Source organism: Mustela erminea, chromosome 5 (genome assembly GCF_009829155.1).
Source record: "Mustela erminea isolate mMusErm1 chromosome 5, mMusErm1.Pri, whole genome shotgun sequence".
NCBI lineage: Eukaryota > Metazoa > Chordata > Mammalia > Carnivora > Mustelidae > Mustela > Mustela erminea.
Window position 1 is genome coordinate 137,953,688 of NC_045618.1, and position 14,574 is coordinate 137,968,261.

Sequence of the window (14,574 nt, forward strand, 5' to 3'; positions counted from 1 at the left end):
CTGAAACAAAAATAGGACATAGCCACTGTTTCACAAAGTCTATGGAAAACGAGGCTTCCCATTAAAAAAAAAAAAAGAGGAATCTGTAAACTAATTTGAGAGACTGACCCATTGAAACACAAGTGTCCATGATTCAGCAGTGACAAGGAGACTTCTCTGTATTGACAAGGAGTCAGGAAGGAGAGCAAATACAGCACAGCCGTCTGCAGCGAGCTGCGGCCATCAGGAAGCTGGCCCATCAGAGGACCTTCAGGTGACATCAGATCTCCACCCATCTTCACCACCACCCAGTGAGAGCAACAAGGTCAGAACGCTACAAAATCCTCAGAGAACGATCAAGTCCTTGACATGCTTTTGTCTGACAATGTTTTCAACTCTATTCTTATGTGCATGTGCTTTTCAAATGCTCTTACCAATTTTGTGCAGTTTTTCACAGCAGATGAGAGCTACAACTCTTTCAGCCAATCGGATACAGCTCATTGGTGGACCCTGAAAGTAACAAAAAACATTTCCACTGTACATGCGCGTAGCCATCTATCATTAACACATAAAACTTCTATGAAACCAGAATCTTTAAAGCCAAACTTTTTATGAGAGCAAAGTGGTTTATTTTGAAAAATGCCAGCAAGTTTGTCAAAATCCTAATCTCCAGAGTTGAAACAGCCATTTTTAAAAGTCCTGCCCAGTAAAACCTAGATAAGTTATAACGAAGATTTGACGATTTTAATGTATTTACATTTCAGTAAGATTTTAATGTAGCTTATTTTCACTAACCTACAAATATGAAAAAAAAAAAAAAAACCAAAGAGATATCAAAACATGGCTGTACCATACACGTTAACAGCACTGACAACTTTTCATGTGCAACAGAAATTAGTCACCTCAGGATATCTGGAAATCAGTACTGGGACCAAGGACGGCAGTCACGCAAAGGCAGATTTTTGAGTGAACAACAAAACGGCTAGAGAAGCCCAAATATATTTAATACATTCTGTCCCTCAAGTGTCTAAGCCACAGCTGAATGTTGGTATTGGTAAGATCCTAGAGGGGACTTCTATTTATCTACTCGGACAGTCTACTGAAGGTCTGGACATGTCGCTGACCACAAGAGACTTACAAACCTATGCTTAAGAACAGATTTAAAGCTAAATTTCCCTGTAACTTGCGCTGGCGTAGAGAAGCTGAAAAACAATCCATTAATGACATACTTGAAAAGCACAATCATTTCTTTTTCTAAACTTACAACAATGGAGGCTCGGAGAGGTGAGTTAATTGGCAGATAAAGAGTTGAATAAAATGTACCATCAGGCAACTCTCGGGTTCTACATTTAGGAGCTAGATGAGTGAACGGGTCACTTGGTAATCTAGCACAGTATCTGTGAAGAAAAAGAAATGCTGATGCTAAATCTACACCTGGGAAATGGAGGAAAAACTCTGTATCGACATTCACAGCCTCAAGTTTGATTTCGCACGTCCCTCTTCCCCGCTACTGGATTGGCATTTATACGTGAAGCTTGGGCTCCACCGCTCTGAACTTGGAATAAGATGGAACAGTGCTGTCCAACAGAATCCTCGGCAGTGGTGTTCTGTGTCTACACTGTCCAACGGGCCAGCCACTGAGCACCTGACATGTGGTGAGACAGCTAGGAAACTAATTTTTAAATTTTATTTAATTTTAATTAAAATTACAACTTGAATTTCAATAGATATATGTCCAATGAAACCACAGAGTACAGAAAATATGGTTCAGAATCCATTGAAAGAGAACACGCTGCTAGTCTTTGTTCCTTAATATCGGATACGCACCACAAACTCTCAGGGCCTGTGCAAGGAAGGCGTCAGAAGAGGCTGGAAGGACAGCCCAGTATTGACACAACGGAAGGCAGGAGAGCAAGAAGACCAACCCCGCTGCCCACCGCTCCCCCACAGCAGCAGCAGGCGAGTGCTACAGGGCAGGGAGCTAGCGAGCTTCAAGGGTGCGGAGACTGAGCAAGGAAGGTGCTGGGACAGGAAGGTCATCGATGGGGGCAGGACACATACATGGAAGGCACTGGAATGAGCAGCCGCCGCCCCGTAAGGTCACAGCCTGTGCAGTAAGGGCACCCAAACACAGTAGCAGCCCTGCAGAGTAGGACACTGGCTGGATTCAGGGAGATTGGACATAAAAGTAGCAATTCTGAGGACAATGGGAGTCCAATCCCTTATTACGAAAGAAGTCAGAAATAAAGATGGAAGAGAGGAAAGCTAGAGTGAACCCTGTGGTGTGACAGGAAAAGTGAAGGGAACACCACGTAGGTAGTCAGACAGAGAATAACTGCGCACATGAATACACACGCGCACACACACACACACACACACAATCACACAAATGTCGCTTCTAGCTCTAAGGAGCCAGGCAGCAGCAACACTCCAGGGGCAATAAGCACGCCCAGCGCTGAGCGCCCAGATTCTGGTCTCTAAACACCAGTTGGCTGCCACTGAAAGAAACAAGAACCTTTTGAAAAAAGAGCCAATACTGAGGTGGGCATGGAAAAGAGAAGTTGAGGCTAAGAATCCTAGCACACCATAAAACAGGGAAGTAATAAAGAGCAATGGTGACGTAAAAAGACTCGTCTGAAGGGACTCCCATTGGCCAAATGTGAGATCATTTTAACATCAAAATAAATAATAAAAGACAGTAACCAAACTACAACCCATTGAATAAAACAGAACTCCATCAGCTCCTATTAGATTAAAAAAACAAAGGGAATAACTAAGTGGAGAAAAGAGAAAGCTGTTTGTTCCAGCAGAATGCCAACAAACAGAAAGAATAACAGAATTAGAAGATCACCTCTCTGCAGACGCCACAGCAATAATCAACTCAGGGGAGAATTATCAATGGATACTTAAGCTAATGGGTGAAACCTAGAAGAGGAATAGATTTTATACTGTCTCAAACTATCTCCCCAAGAAATATGCACTGGTTATGAATGGAGCAAAGGCAACTTTACAGCGGAGAAAGCTGGCAGGCCTTTCCTAAGTGATCAGAGCCACCCCCGTGTGAGTAAGAGCTCCAAGTGACATCAGTACCCCTGGGAGGACGGGATGAGAAGAACAAAGCATCACTTATGTGACGAGTGGGCCCCAGGGCACACCCTGGGGCTAATTATCAGAGAATATCAGATAAAGCCAAACCAAGAGACAGACTACAAAATGACTGGCCTATAATCTTTAAAAGTTGCAAGGTCATTCAGGTCAGGGAAAGACAAGAATGGTTCCAGGTTGAAGGAGACTAGAGAGATGAGAAAAACTCATATAGCCCTTGATCCTGGCTTGGATCCTTTCCCCACAAAAAGGCCTTCTCATGAAACTTCAGGTTCAGGGGTAAATGGGAGCTCACCACAGTAGTCCTGCAGCACTTTAAAGCTTGCAATTGTTTCAAAGTAAAAAGTTAAACAGAAAAATCTCATGTCAGTTGCTCCTTTATTTCGCCTCCGCACAATACTTATCCTGATACATAATCTAGGTATGTATCTGCTTTTCTCAGTTCTTGGAAATGTTTATTACCAATTTAGGACAAAGTAAATTAGAACATAATTAAAAATGCGAGTTAATTTGTCATAATCTTATATCCTAGCCAATGGAAAACTCAACATCCCTTAACACTCATGGCACAAAACAACAGATTTCAGAATAAAAAAATTAGCAAGCACTAGAAAATTAAGTAAAATCTCATCGAAATTAAGCATGCCTTCGTTAAGTCAGCCTTGTCCACAAAAACTAAACATTTATCACTGCACAATACTGTTTTTGCCTTATGATCAAAAAGTAGAATGAATGGAAAAAAGCAACTTCTTTTCTTTCTCTCAACAAAACAGTACGAGCCATAAACAGAAAGACTGGTGAATATTCGCAAAAGGTAAACACTGTAATACTCACAGATTTAGACTTAAATCCTGTAATACTCCTAGGTTTTCCATGCAAATGGTTTCAAATCCTACCTATTGATGTGTCCAATAGCCGTGTTGATTGTGACTCGTGGACCACCATCATCAGGCCTCAACACGTATGGTGGGAACACATCATCATCATCTACAACAGGTTCAATGTCAGTCTCTCCAGTGTCAACTGACTTGGAACACTTGTTTCTCAAGATCTGAGTATCAAAGAAACAGGTATTATGATGAGAACGAGTATTCTCTTTGCCGTATGTCAGGAGTCTGCCTCTGTACCTACAGAAAAAGCTCCCCTGACACAACAGCTCTCTCTCCTAAAAACACTTCAATAAGTCACCTGATGCAGAAACTCCCTCCCTAAGTAGTCCCCCCAGGTTCAATCACGTGGAGACACTTGCTGTATGCGCACATGGTCTGCACAGTACTGTACCTACACGCATACCCGCATGCACACACACACACAGGGAGGGGCTCTATCATCATGCCCCAGTCACTCCACAACTTCATCACTCAACTGACTACACCGTCCACACTACGGGGACACTCTCAGGCCTCTCCCCCCATAATCCATCTGACCATTTTCACTGTGAGCTTTCAAACACTTTCTAGAACTACTTGATGTTCTCATAATGTACACACTGCACACCCCTGCTGAGACTACTCTCTGTAGATAAAGCTGTTTTTATCTATTTCCAGGCACATAAAAAATGACTCAGAGATATCCTATTGACTTTTGGATCTTACCTTTTCAATAGCTTTGTATGTTTTCAGGTCTTCTTCAAAACTTTTTATTTTGTCTGTATCCGCTAACATTATATAATTAGAGATCGGTGCCCTTGCTCTTCCCTTAGATTGAACATAGGATCGATACTCTGTGGGCAAATCAAATCGAACCACCAAGTTGCACTTCGGTATATCAACACCCTCTTCCACAATACTTGTTGCAATGAGGAGGTTGGTCTCATGTGCTCGAAATTTCCTAAGGACCTGAAAAAAGTCCACCAAGAAAAGCAATTCTAAGAAATTTCCAAAGCAACACTGTAGTAGAAGTAAGTGACAACTGTCTTTTTTTTTTTTTTTAAAGATTTTATTTATTTGCCTGTCAGAAATAGTATGAACAGGGAAAGCTGCAGGCAGAGGGAGAAGCAGACTTCCCGCTGAGCAGGGAGCCTAATGGCGGACTTGATCCCAGGCCCCTGGAATCATGACCTGAGCCGAAGGCAGATGCCTAACCGACTGAGCCACCCAGGTGCCCCACGACTGTCATTTCTGACACATACTCTGGGTACACTAAATCTTTCAGTCCAGGCTAAGGAAGATGATGACACCACACAAAACTCAAGATGCATGAACACATGGGCAAAGAGACTCTTCTCTGATTTAATGACAGTTTCCAACTGAATAGGACTTGAAAAATCAAAGTGACTTTCTACCATACAGAAGTACGTACAAATCACAGCAAGCCTTCGGGTTGAAGAGGTTGGCTTCTTCAAGGGCCACAGGAAATCTAACCAACAAAGTGACCAAATGAATCCACTTCTGGAGTCCTGTTGACACTGTGACCCTCCGTGGTAGCGTCCTATGTTTGTGAGACTGTGCCAAGAGCCCTCCAAAGAGGTCAGAACCCTTTCACTAAAATCCCTAAAATGCTTGTAACTTAAAAATTACAAGTAAGGCATTACCTATTTTCTGGCATCTTGGGACATTTTTCAACTTGAAGAATCAGAACTACTGATTAAACAGTAAAGTGGAAATTTTTTTCATATTAAATCTAAAATAACATCATTTCTCAATCCAGGATAAGTAAAGTAAGTTGGCTTCTAAAACAGATCTATCACACTGGTGGGCTATTGGACTCCCCAAACTTGGAATATTATCAAAAAGCTAGGACACACAAAATGAGCTTCAATGTGAATTATTCTACCTTTAAGTTAAATAACAAACTTCAAATAAAAAGTTTTTGTTTGCCAGCCAGAACACTGTATTAGGTTTCACGTCTTTACTATGCTGTCTCCTATATTAAAATCTTAAAATGCATGAAAAAAATTAAGCCAGAATCTTAAACATATTCAACCAAGGCAGGACTTTAAATAGAAAACAAAACACTTTCTAGGGGAAAAAAACATCATTTTGTTGCTCACTCACATGGAGTTGACCGGAGTTATGGTTACACGTGCTTTGCTTTTCTGTGAAATGCCAACATCCAATAAAGGAGAATGAAATGGCTGATGGCAATTAAGAGAAAATTGATTTACCAGACCGCTCTTCTAATTCTGAACATGTGAATCACTACATAGCTACTTCATAGGAGACAGCCAGTCTATCTATAAGAAATACTCTATATTACAAAAAAAATACCAAGCAACCATGAAGAAAGGAGTTCCAATGAGCAGAGTTTATATATACTCTGAAAACTGTTATTGTACAATTATTTCAACTTAAGTTACCTCTTCCTGTTTTCTGAATTCGGCTTCCATCTGTTTGTTACGAGGCTGATTCTTTCCAATGCCATGTCCAGTTATAAAATTGCTGCTGATGTAAGCCAGCTCTGGATCCTGTTTGCCAGCTTCCTTTATCAATCTAAGAAAATTATATACATTTGGAAGTTAAGCACTGCTGAGGGAAAAAAATTTAAACTTTTGTTTGTAAGGTCTCCCTGAAAATAGAAATACATGTATGTTTTGCCAACATACCTAACAAAACGGTCTTGGTGCTTTTTTCCAACTAGCTTAAACAGAAATCACTGCCACTCTTCCCTATGTGGATCTGTGGACCAAACACTCACAACCCCAGAGAGAGGGCTGATTTATACTGACAAACAAAATGGTCACAGTACTTCAAACTGTCTAATTTGGCCGTGACGACTTACTAGAAACATGGCCCTGTAGGGGACAGAGCAAGGCAGAGAGAAACATGGCCTCCTCATATACCTTGGTTTCAAGCCAGGATCTATCATGAAAAAGCCACACACTTCTCTGCAGCTCACTGAACTTCTCTCCACACACACACAACTTGGGGCGGCCGCTGCCGTCCTTGTCTCCACGGCCAAGTTTATACAGTGTGAGTACCAACACCCAATGCCAAGGGGCGACTCTACAGCAAGGGAAACTCATTCCCCTGCTACATGGACGAAGAGAGCTCCTGCCGTGTGGGGAAAATAGCACCGTTATTTCTTTTAGTCTTACTCCGATGCCCTTTTTATCAGGGGATGCAGAGCTCAGGGCAAGAAATGCCTGTCTACTGGGAAGCACCTCCATTCCCAACGCTTTCCTGCCCCCAGGCCGCCGACCAGGGCAATGCCAGAGTCCCCATTCGGTCATGAAAGAGAAGCTTCCCAGCTCGTCCCTCTTCCTGCCTGTTCTTCTGTATTAATCCAGAACGTGAGTAACCTAAAGCTAGCCTTCTAGCTAAGAAATGGAAAAGAGCTACAGGATGGTATCACATTACACGAGGACAGAAGGTGAACAGTTAGCATTGCCATTACAGCTATTTTGGAAATATCCACATTCAAAAACTCAGCACACAGGATAAATGGTTCCACACCTGACATAAGTGATTCCAGATGGCTCTTCTGAAGTCATATGCATAGTATAAATTCCTAATAGAAAATTGCATTTTTAAGTCAAACCGTTCTTTTTTTTTTTTTTTAATACATGAAACAGACTAATATCAAAGAGTTGGAAGAAACCTTTAGTGGCCATCTAGAATATCTTCCTGCCTCCAAATCAGCCAAACACTTGCATGTCTAGATTAGTTTAAGAGTCTGTTCTACATTCAAATACTTAAAATGTTCAGAATCAGGAACTTTCTTAATATGTTCCAAGTTTGTTTAGTTATTAAAATAAAACATGATGTCAGTAGCAGAAAGCAATGTTACATGCAAAAAAAAAAAAATGCCCCAAAGTCTAAATTATGAAATTATCTTAGAAATATGTACTTCCAAATGTGAGTTTTTGGAAATAAGCATCAATGTGAATATAACAGAGGCTTAAAAAAAATGCATTTCATGGCAAGCATTAGGCAAATTAATTAGTTCAATTAGGCAAAGAATGTGTTTTACTTTGCCAAAATGATCAGTCTAGCAGATTTCAATTAAGTAAGAAGCAAAAGCACTAAGAGTAAATGCATTTCCCCTTAATGAAACTCACATCAATACTGCAGAGAAGAGACAATATGCACATTAACAAACCCAATCTCTTGTAAGCAGTAATTAAATGCTATATACCCATGCTGGTGATGTTTAGAGAAAAAAATGCCTTTTTCTGATAAATTAAGGGATGTCTAACCACAGTCCTCAGACAAAGCCATAGGCTTCCAGAGAAACAACAAGGTCTACAGTGGTCCTGGGGCTTACAAGTGCTTATAGATTTCACGGTACCCTGAACGGATAGGACAAAGCCTTACTTGTTTCTTTTGACTTTTACACTGAGTTTATGTGAACAACTCCACCAGCAAGCGATTTGACAAACCCGGCTGATCTCCTGTGCACAGGGCTCTGAAACTATCAGCAGCTAGAACCACTTTTTTTTTTTTTCTCTAATTTTAAATCCATCAGAGACCAGCATTTTACTAAAATTCCATGAAAATCTACGAAGAAAATGAAACCAAAAAGCATTCAAATTCAAGATTCAATCATATTATATTCAGGAGACAGAGCCCACTGTCCAAAGTAAGAGCGTCTGGATGTTCACCCTCGATGTCTGTAGCTCGCTTGCTCAGCTGGCGGCAGGGCCCAGATCGCGGGGTGCACGCACATGGCTTCCCCAGCTACGCCGGACACAGCAGATACGGACGCGGAACTAGGAGATGTACCACAGGGAACCGGAATTTGACTAAATGTTCATAGTATCCTTACTCCTTGTACTTCCTTATCAACGTGAGAAAATCAAATGTAATTCCTCTGTGATCTCACCAGAAAAACTATCACTGATAGTTACAGTACACGGATCCCATATGCCCCAAATGTGTGCATAAAGCCCGTAAGAAAACAGCACCTACTGAATCCGGTGATAAAACAGCCATTTTGTTGTGAAGAGACAGAGACTATCACTAGTTTACAAATGAAGACCCTGAGAAGTTAAAAAAAAAAAACCTTTCACAAAATAGACATTTAAAAAAGAGGGTTGACATGAAAGGAACAAGGGCTCCTTAGAGAAATGGCGGATTCTACAGCTGGAGCAACAAAAATACGAGAGCCTGGAGCATCTATTAGAGCTAGAAAGTCAGGAAATGCTCCAAAAGATTTAAAAAAAAAAAAAAATCCAGGATGAGGGCCCAAGGGACACAGAGCTAACCTCAAAGAGCACCTCCCCCCGCCCCCCGCCAGCCCCATGGCCCAGAGTGGAACAAGGTGAACAAAATAAATCACCTACTACCAGATTATAACCCAAGTGTAAAATAAGCACATGCAAGTCAATAAATATCAATAAATGAGATCAAAGAGGCAGCTGTCCTTGCAGGAGAGCTCCAATGATACCGTAAATACCCCTCCCTCCAGGAATGGCGGTTCAAGCCCTCCCTCCCGGGACGCGCTGCACTTGGTGATCTGCTTCCAGAGAAGAAAGTGAGGAATGGCACAGTAACAAGGTCCCGGTGGAGAAGGCTGGCAAACGCCATGTGATGAAGTATCCCACAAGCAGGGATGTCTCCCATCCAGACCATGAGGCCCCCGGACGGAATGTGACGAGAAAGGCACTTCCTCCCTGCGGTGTTCTTCCATCCTAAAACCCTGTTTTAATCCTGAGAAAAACATCAGACAAGTCCAAACTGAGAGCCATTCTACAGAACACCTGACCAGTATGCTCTAAACCGTGGAGGGCATCAAAGCCAAGGAAAACCAGAAAACACAGAAGACCAGAGGAGATCAAAGACACGCAACCACGAGACACAACAGGACACCCGGGATTAAGAGGACGACAGTAAGGGGAAAACGGATACATGCAAATACAGCCTGAAGTCTGGTTAACAGGGACACACTGAAGTCAGTCTCCAGGTTGTGACGGAGGGACACAGGTTAACAGGTGGAGGAAGCCCCACAAGGTAGATAGTGGAGCGCTCTACTCTCTCTGCAACTTTTCTGTAAACAAAGTCAGGAGGCAAACAGAGGGGGATGGGTAGACAGAGGTGCTGAACCCTGGCTTGTTCAGGCTTAACAACCCAGGCTTGTTGCACATACACAGTGAAAAAAGACCACCAGACTTGGGAGACCAAAAACCCTTTTCTGCCTCTTGATATCTGTGTGATTTGGGGCGGGTCACAAACTGAGTCTTGGCTTCCACATCCATAATAGAGTGAAAACATGTGCCTTCCTCCCTCATGGAGTGTTGTTTAAGACTTAAAAAGGTATCTAAAGGTAAGTTATAAACCATAAAGCAAGGCAAAAGGGAACACTATAAACATAAGACTGTACACATAGCTACATTATTTACAGAAGTAGCTATGATTTATTTTTTTAATTAGGAGAGGACAAAACTGCCCATGTATCACAATAGCTCAGATTCCCATGAAACTGTTCACTGAGGGTTTTTCCTCCTATTAAACTGATGGAAGGAAAGACTCTGGATTTCAGGAAGTTTTTCTAAGCTTATTAAAAAGCCTACTGGAACAAGACTTCTATTGTATATTTAATTAGCTGCCCATAAAGTCAACCCTCAAACCGCTCTTGATTCATCATCCAACACTAAATTCCAGCCCCATTTTATGAAAGTTGATCACAATTAATCTGATCCTCAAAGTCAACAGGAAATAACTGATTGATTTTTGATAAAGATTTTCAGGCTAATATTCGTGCCATGAAAACCAGCACATCTCTACATTTAAGAATGCATGTAGAGAAGAGAGAAAAGAAGTTAATACACCATTTCGTCTTTCTAAGCACCATAAGATGTATTTGATTCTTAAACCATTCTGTATGGGGGCAGGGAGCATGTCTATAACGAGGCTGGGAACTGTGCTGATATTAAACTTCTCTGACCCCTGAAATGCCTTTCCCCCCCATTCTAAGAAATAATCCTGACGGTCAGGCTCTCCCTGGTCTGTCTCCTGGCCGTCTTCCGCATGGATTTTTAGTGTTCTCTGACACCCAGGGGCACTATGACTGCAGAAGGACCTGGAAACTAGGATGTAGGATATCAGGATTCTAGAATTGTCTCTGCCACTGCCTAGCAATTTAACTCAGAGCAAATCACTTTTCCTCCTGAGGCCCTTTCTCTTTTTTTTTATAAAAATAAGTGGGCTGGATTAGATAGTCAATGAGTCCCTTTCCAACCTTAAACTTCTGATTCCAATGTAATTCACTACCTAAAGTCATTTTACTTTGTATTCATCATAGGGATCAGGCCCAATGACTATGAAAATTACCAGACTAAAAACTGCCAGATGACTACCCCAGAGTCCAATTTCTCATTACTCCAGTAAGTTTTCAAAGCCCCCAAACAGTCAGAAGCAGTTTAGGAAAAGAAAAAAAAAAAAATAATAATCCCAAATTACCACAGGAACCAAAGCTGAATTTCTCCTCAGAGATCACTCTGTGCACAACTGGCGCTTAGAGATCAACTCTGGCCAATTAATGGATCTCACAGAGAAACAGATCATTGTCTAAAGGACAAACTGAGGACCCTTTGTGGCCTTATATACCACAGCCTCTGTACACACACCAGAAGAACCATGCATCTTCTGACCATGTGACACAAATCTGGGAGTACAGCTCTTTGGCCGGGTCTGTGTTCTGGAAAAATCAACTTCTACGGAAGAAGCAGGTGGACATGGAAACCCACAGCCTAACTTGGAGGAACTGTTCTCTTTTGCCAGTATTCTCTGAATTCTTCCCTAACCTTCTTATTTTCTTCTGTTTCAGAAAATTTTAATATATAGTCTATGGACCAACCCAAAACGCAAACCCAACTGTTCTGAACTTTTTCCACTTTGGACTTGCAAAACCTGAATCAATATTGGTTAAGATAAAAAAAGTTAACAACAACAACAAAGACAGCCACAATAATTCCTACGTAAAATTTATCCTAAGATTACCTGAAGGAGAAAGCTTGGTGTGAAATGGCTCAACACAATGCCTAACACACAGTCACAGATGAACCGCATATGAATTGAATCAAAAAAAAAGCAAAACAAAACAACAATTGCTTTCCCTTAATATAACTTCATCTTTCTACACTTACTCTGTATTTTAAATGTATTAGAATAGATTATCCACCTTTAAGGGGGAAAAAAAAAAAAAAAAAATCCCAGGTCCCACCAAATCTAGCCTTTCAGGAAAGCTCCAGTCCCACAAATGTCCTCCCTGAAGATTACCGCACAGCGTGACAGTGAATTACAGTGGTGCCGAACAGAGGACGCTCACCTAAGCCTTCTGCCAGGTTCAAAGCTGTTATTACAGCACAGTACTTCACAGAACCAAACGCTGCCCTATTCTACTAGGGGAAAGGATGTCCATTAACCTCAAGAGATTTACCTGTTTAAGACAACAGCTGTGTATCTTCTTTCCACAAAAATGATTCCGCATAAAATATTGGTAAACGGAGAAGGAAAATTTGTCTCCGGCTTTTCCTTTTCTTCAATTTCTTCATCCTCGTCATCATCCTCAGAATCACTCCAAGACACATAATTATCCTGATTCCGATTATTGTACCACTCAACACTCTCAAACTGCTGCCGCTCATACGGTTTGTATTTGCGTAAGATTTCAAGGAGTTTTATTACTTTAGGAGTCACAAATTTCAGGTCAAGTGAGGCAGGAGAGAAGTGCTCTTCACACAGAGCGTGTATTTTCCTCAGGAAGGTGTCTGTAAACAAGAGAAATTTCCTGTGCAGCTCCTCTTGCTCGTGCTTGATGTATTTCTGCAATTCTCTTACCATCATTCCAGCGACTTTATCTGCACACCAGGGGCCCAGAACCACCAACACTGCGCGGCAGTCTGAGAGGATCTACAAAAAAAGTAAAGAGCCAAATGCTAAACAGTAATCAGGCAGCATTTTCATACGAGGTGTAACTGGGATTTAAGCTGTCTTCATCTGCACCTTCAAAATAAATGTTCCCCGCTAGCATAAACACTGAGGTCAATTCCTCAAGTTCGGGGGCGGGTAATAGCCAGTGGTCATTTCAATCTCTACTTTTTCATCCATATATATGCATGCATACGTGTATATATATGTATATGTGTATGTGTGTGTGTGTGTGTGTGTGTGTGTGTGTGTGTGTGTGGTGTGTGTGTGTGTGTGTGTGTATGCCCGGAACCATCCTTTTGTTTTCCCCAGAAAAAATAATAATAGAAAATAAAAGATGCAACTCTATAAGGTTAATAAAATTTAATTTCAGGTCTGTCATTAGTTACAAGTAGAAATGAGTCATTTACTTCCAAGTAAATATGCAAGGAATTATGTAGCAGAGCAATTTTATTTTAGGCATCAAAGAAGTGATTTCATTTAGGTCTCACTGTCTCTTACTGTAGGCACCCTTGCACCTTGCACGTGGCCTGCTACATCTTACAAGTCTAGCTCCGAGCAGAACATAAATCCACAGCCAGGCTGTAACCGAGGAACTGTCAGCTCCACAGGCAAGTAAAAGACAAACCGGGTGCAATACAGACTTAATGAGAAATCAAGGATCGAGAAGAGTCTAGGCATTGCTCCTCCAGAGCAAATCAGCAGGAAAGAAACGGAGACTCAGATTCAACAGTCTTTTTTTTTTTTTAAAGATTTATTTATTTATTTATTTATTTCGGGGGGGGGGGGGGGGGAGAGGTCAGAGGGAGAAGCAGACTCCCTGCAGGGAGCCCAATGTGGGACTCGATCTTGGGATTGCAGGATCATGACCTGAGTCAAAGGCAGTTGCTTAACCAATTGAGCCACCCTGGTGCCCCAGATTCAACAGTCTTGTGCACAAATGGCTGCAAAGTCCTCGGACGGTGGGTCTCAAATTTTAACGCATCGGGATAACTGGAGTACTTGTCAACTCTCAGGAAGCTGCACCCCTCCACCAGGGCTCTAGCAGGTGAAGGATGGGACTCCAATCTGCTTTTCAAACAAGTTCCAGGGGGAACAGGGACACGGCTGCATTGGAGGCCACACTTTGAGGACTACTGATCTATGCGACCTCCTCCCGAAGCCGGGCCACTCAGGAAGGACACACTCCTCCCCAGTTACACACGGCATATTCGCTCAGTCCGAGTGCTCAGCAGGGACCGACTCAGGATATGAACCCCAATCCATCACGTAAGTCAGGGAGGTCTATATTTAATAATTTGTTAGCTAACCATAAACTCAACCCAATATGCTTTGTTCAATGAGAAATGTTCAAAGAGATAAGAAGATAAGGCCTTAAATTAAAACATACTTAATAGCCTCATCAGAAACATGTTTTCGTTTCAATATTAAAAAGAAACAGGGGCACCTGGGTGGCTCAGTCGTTAAGTGTCTGCCTTCAGTTCGGGTCGTGATCCCGGGATCCTGGGATCGAGCCCTGCATCAAGCTCCCTGCTCAGCGGGGAGATTGCTTCCCCCTCTCCCACTCCCCCTGCTTGTGTTCCCTCTCCTGCTGTGTCTCTCTCTGTCAAATAAATAAACTTAAAAAAGAAAATAAAATAAACAAAAGCCTTTTATTTTGCTTTCTCTACTTACTTGTACA

General features: G+C 41.9%; 1 protein-coding gene across 6 annotated transcripts in view; it reads right to left on the reverse strand.

Moving 5' to 3' along the window:
- The window catches only part of DICER1 (dicer 1, ribonuclease III), a 69,100-nt gene that overhangs the window by 22,807 nt on the left and 31,719 nt on the right, over positions 1-14,574 (reverse strand). For all 6 annotated transcript variants that reach the window (XM_032345170.1, XM_032345169.1, XM_032345168.1 and 3 more), the window contains 6 exons: positions 12,403-12,875; positions 6,383-6,515; positions 4,680-4,922; positions 3,981-4,135; positions 1,244-1,376; positions 414-489 (listed from right to left, as the gene is read on the reverse strand). In XM_032345170.1, coding sequence (XP_032201061.1) covers positions 414-489; positions 1,244-1,376; positions 3,981-4,135; positions 4,680-4,922; positions 6,383-6,515; positions 12,403-12,875 — 1,213 coding nt within the window. The remainder of the gene's footprint in view (positions 1-413; positions 490-1,243; positions 1,377-3,980; positions 4,136-4,679; positions 4,923-6,382; positions 6,516-12,402; positions 12,876-14,574) is intronic.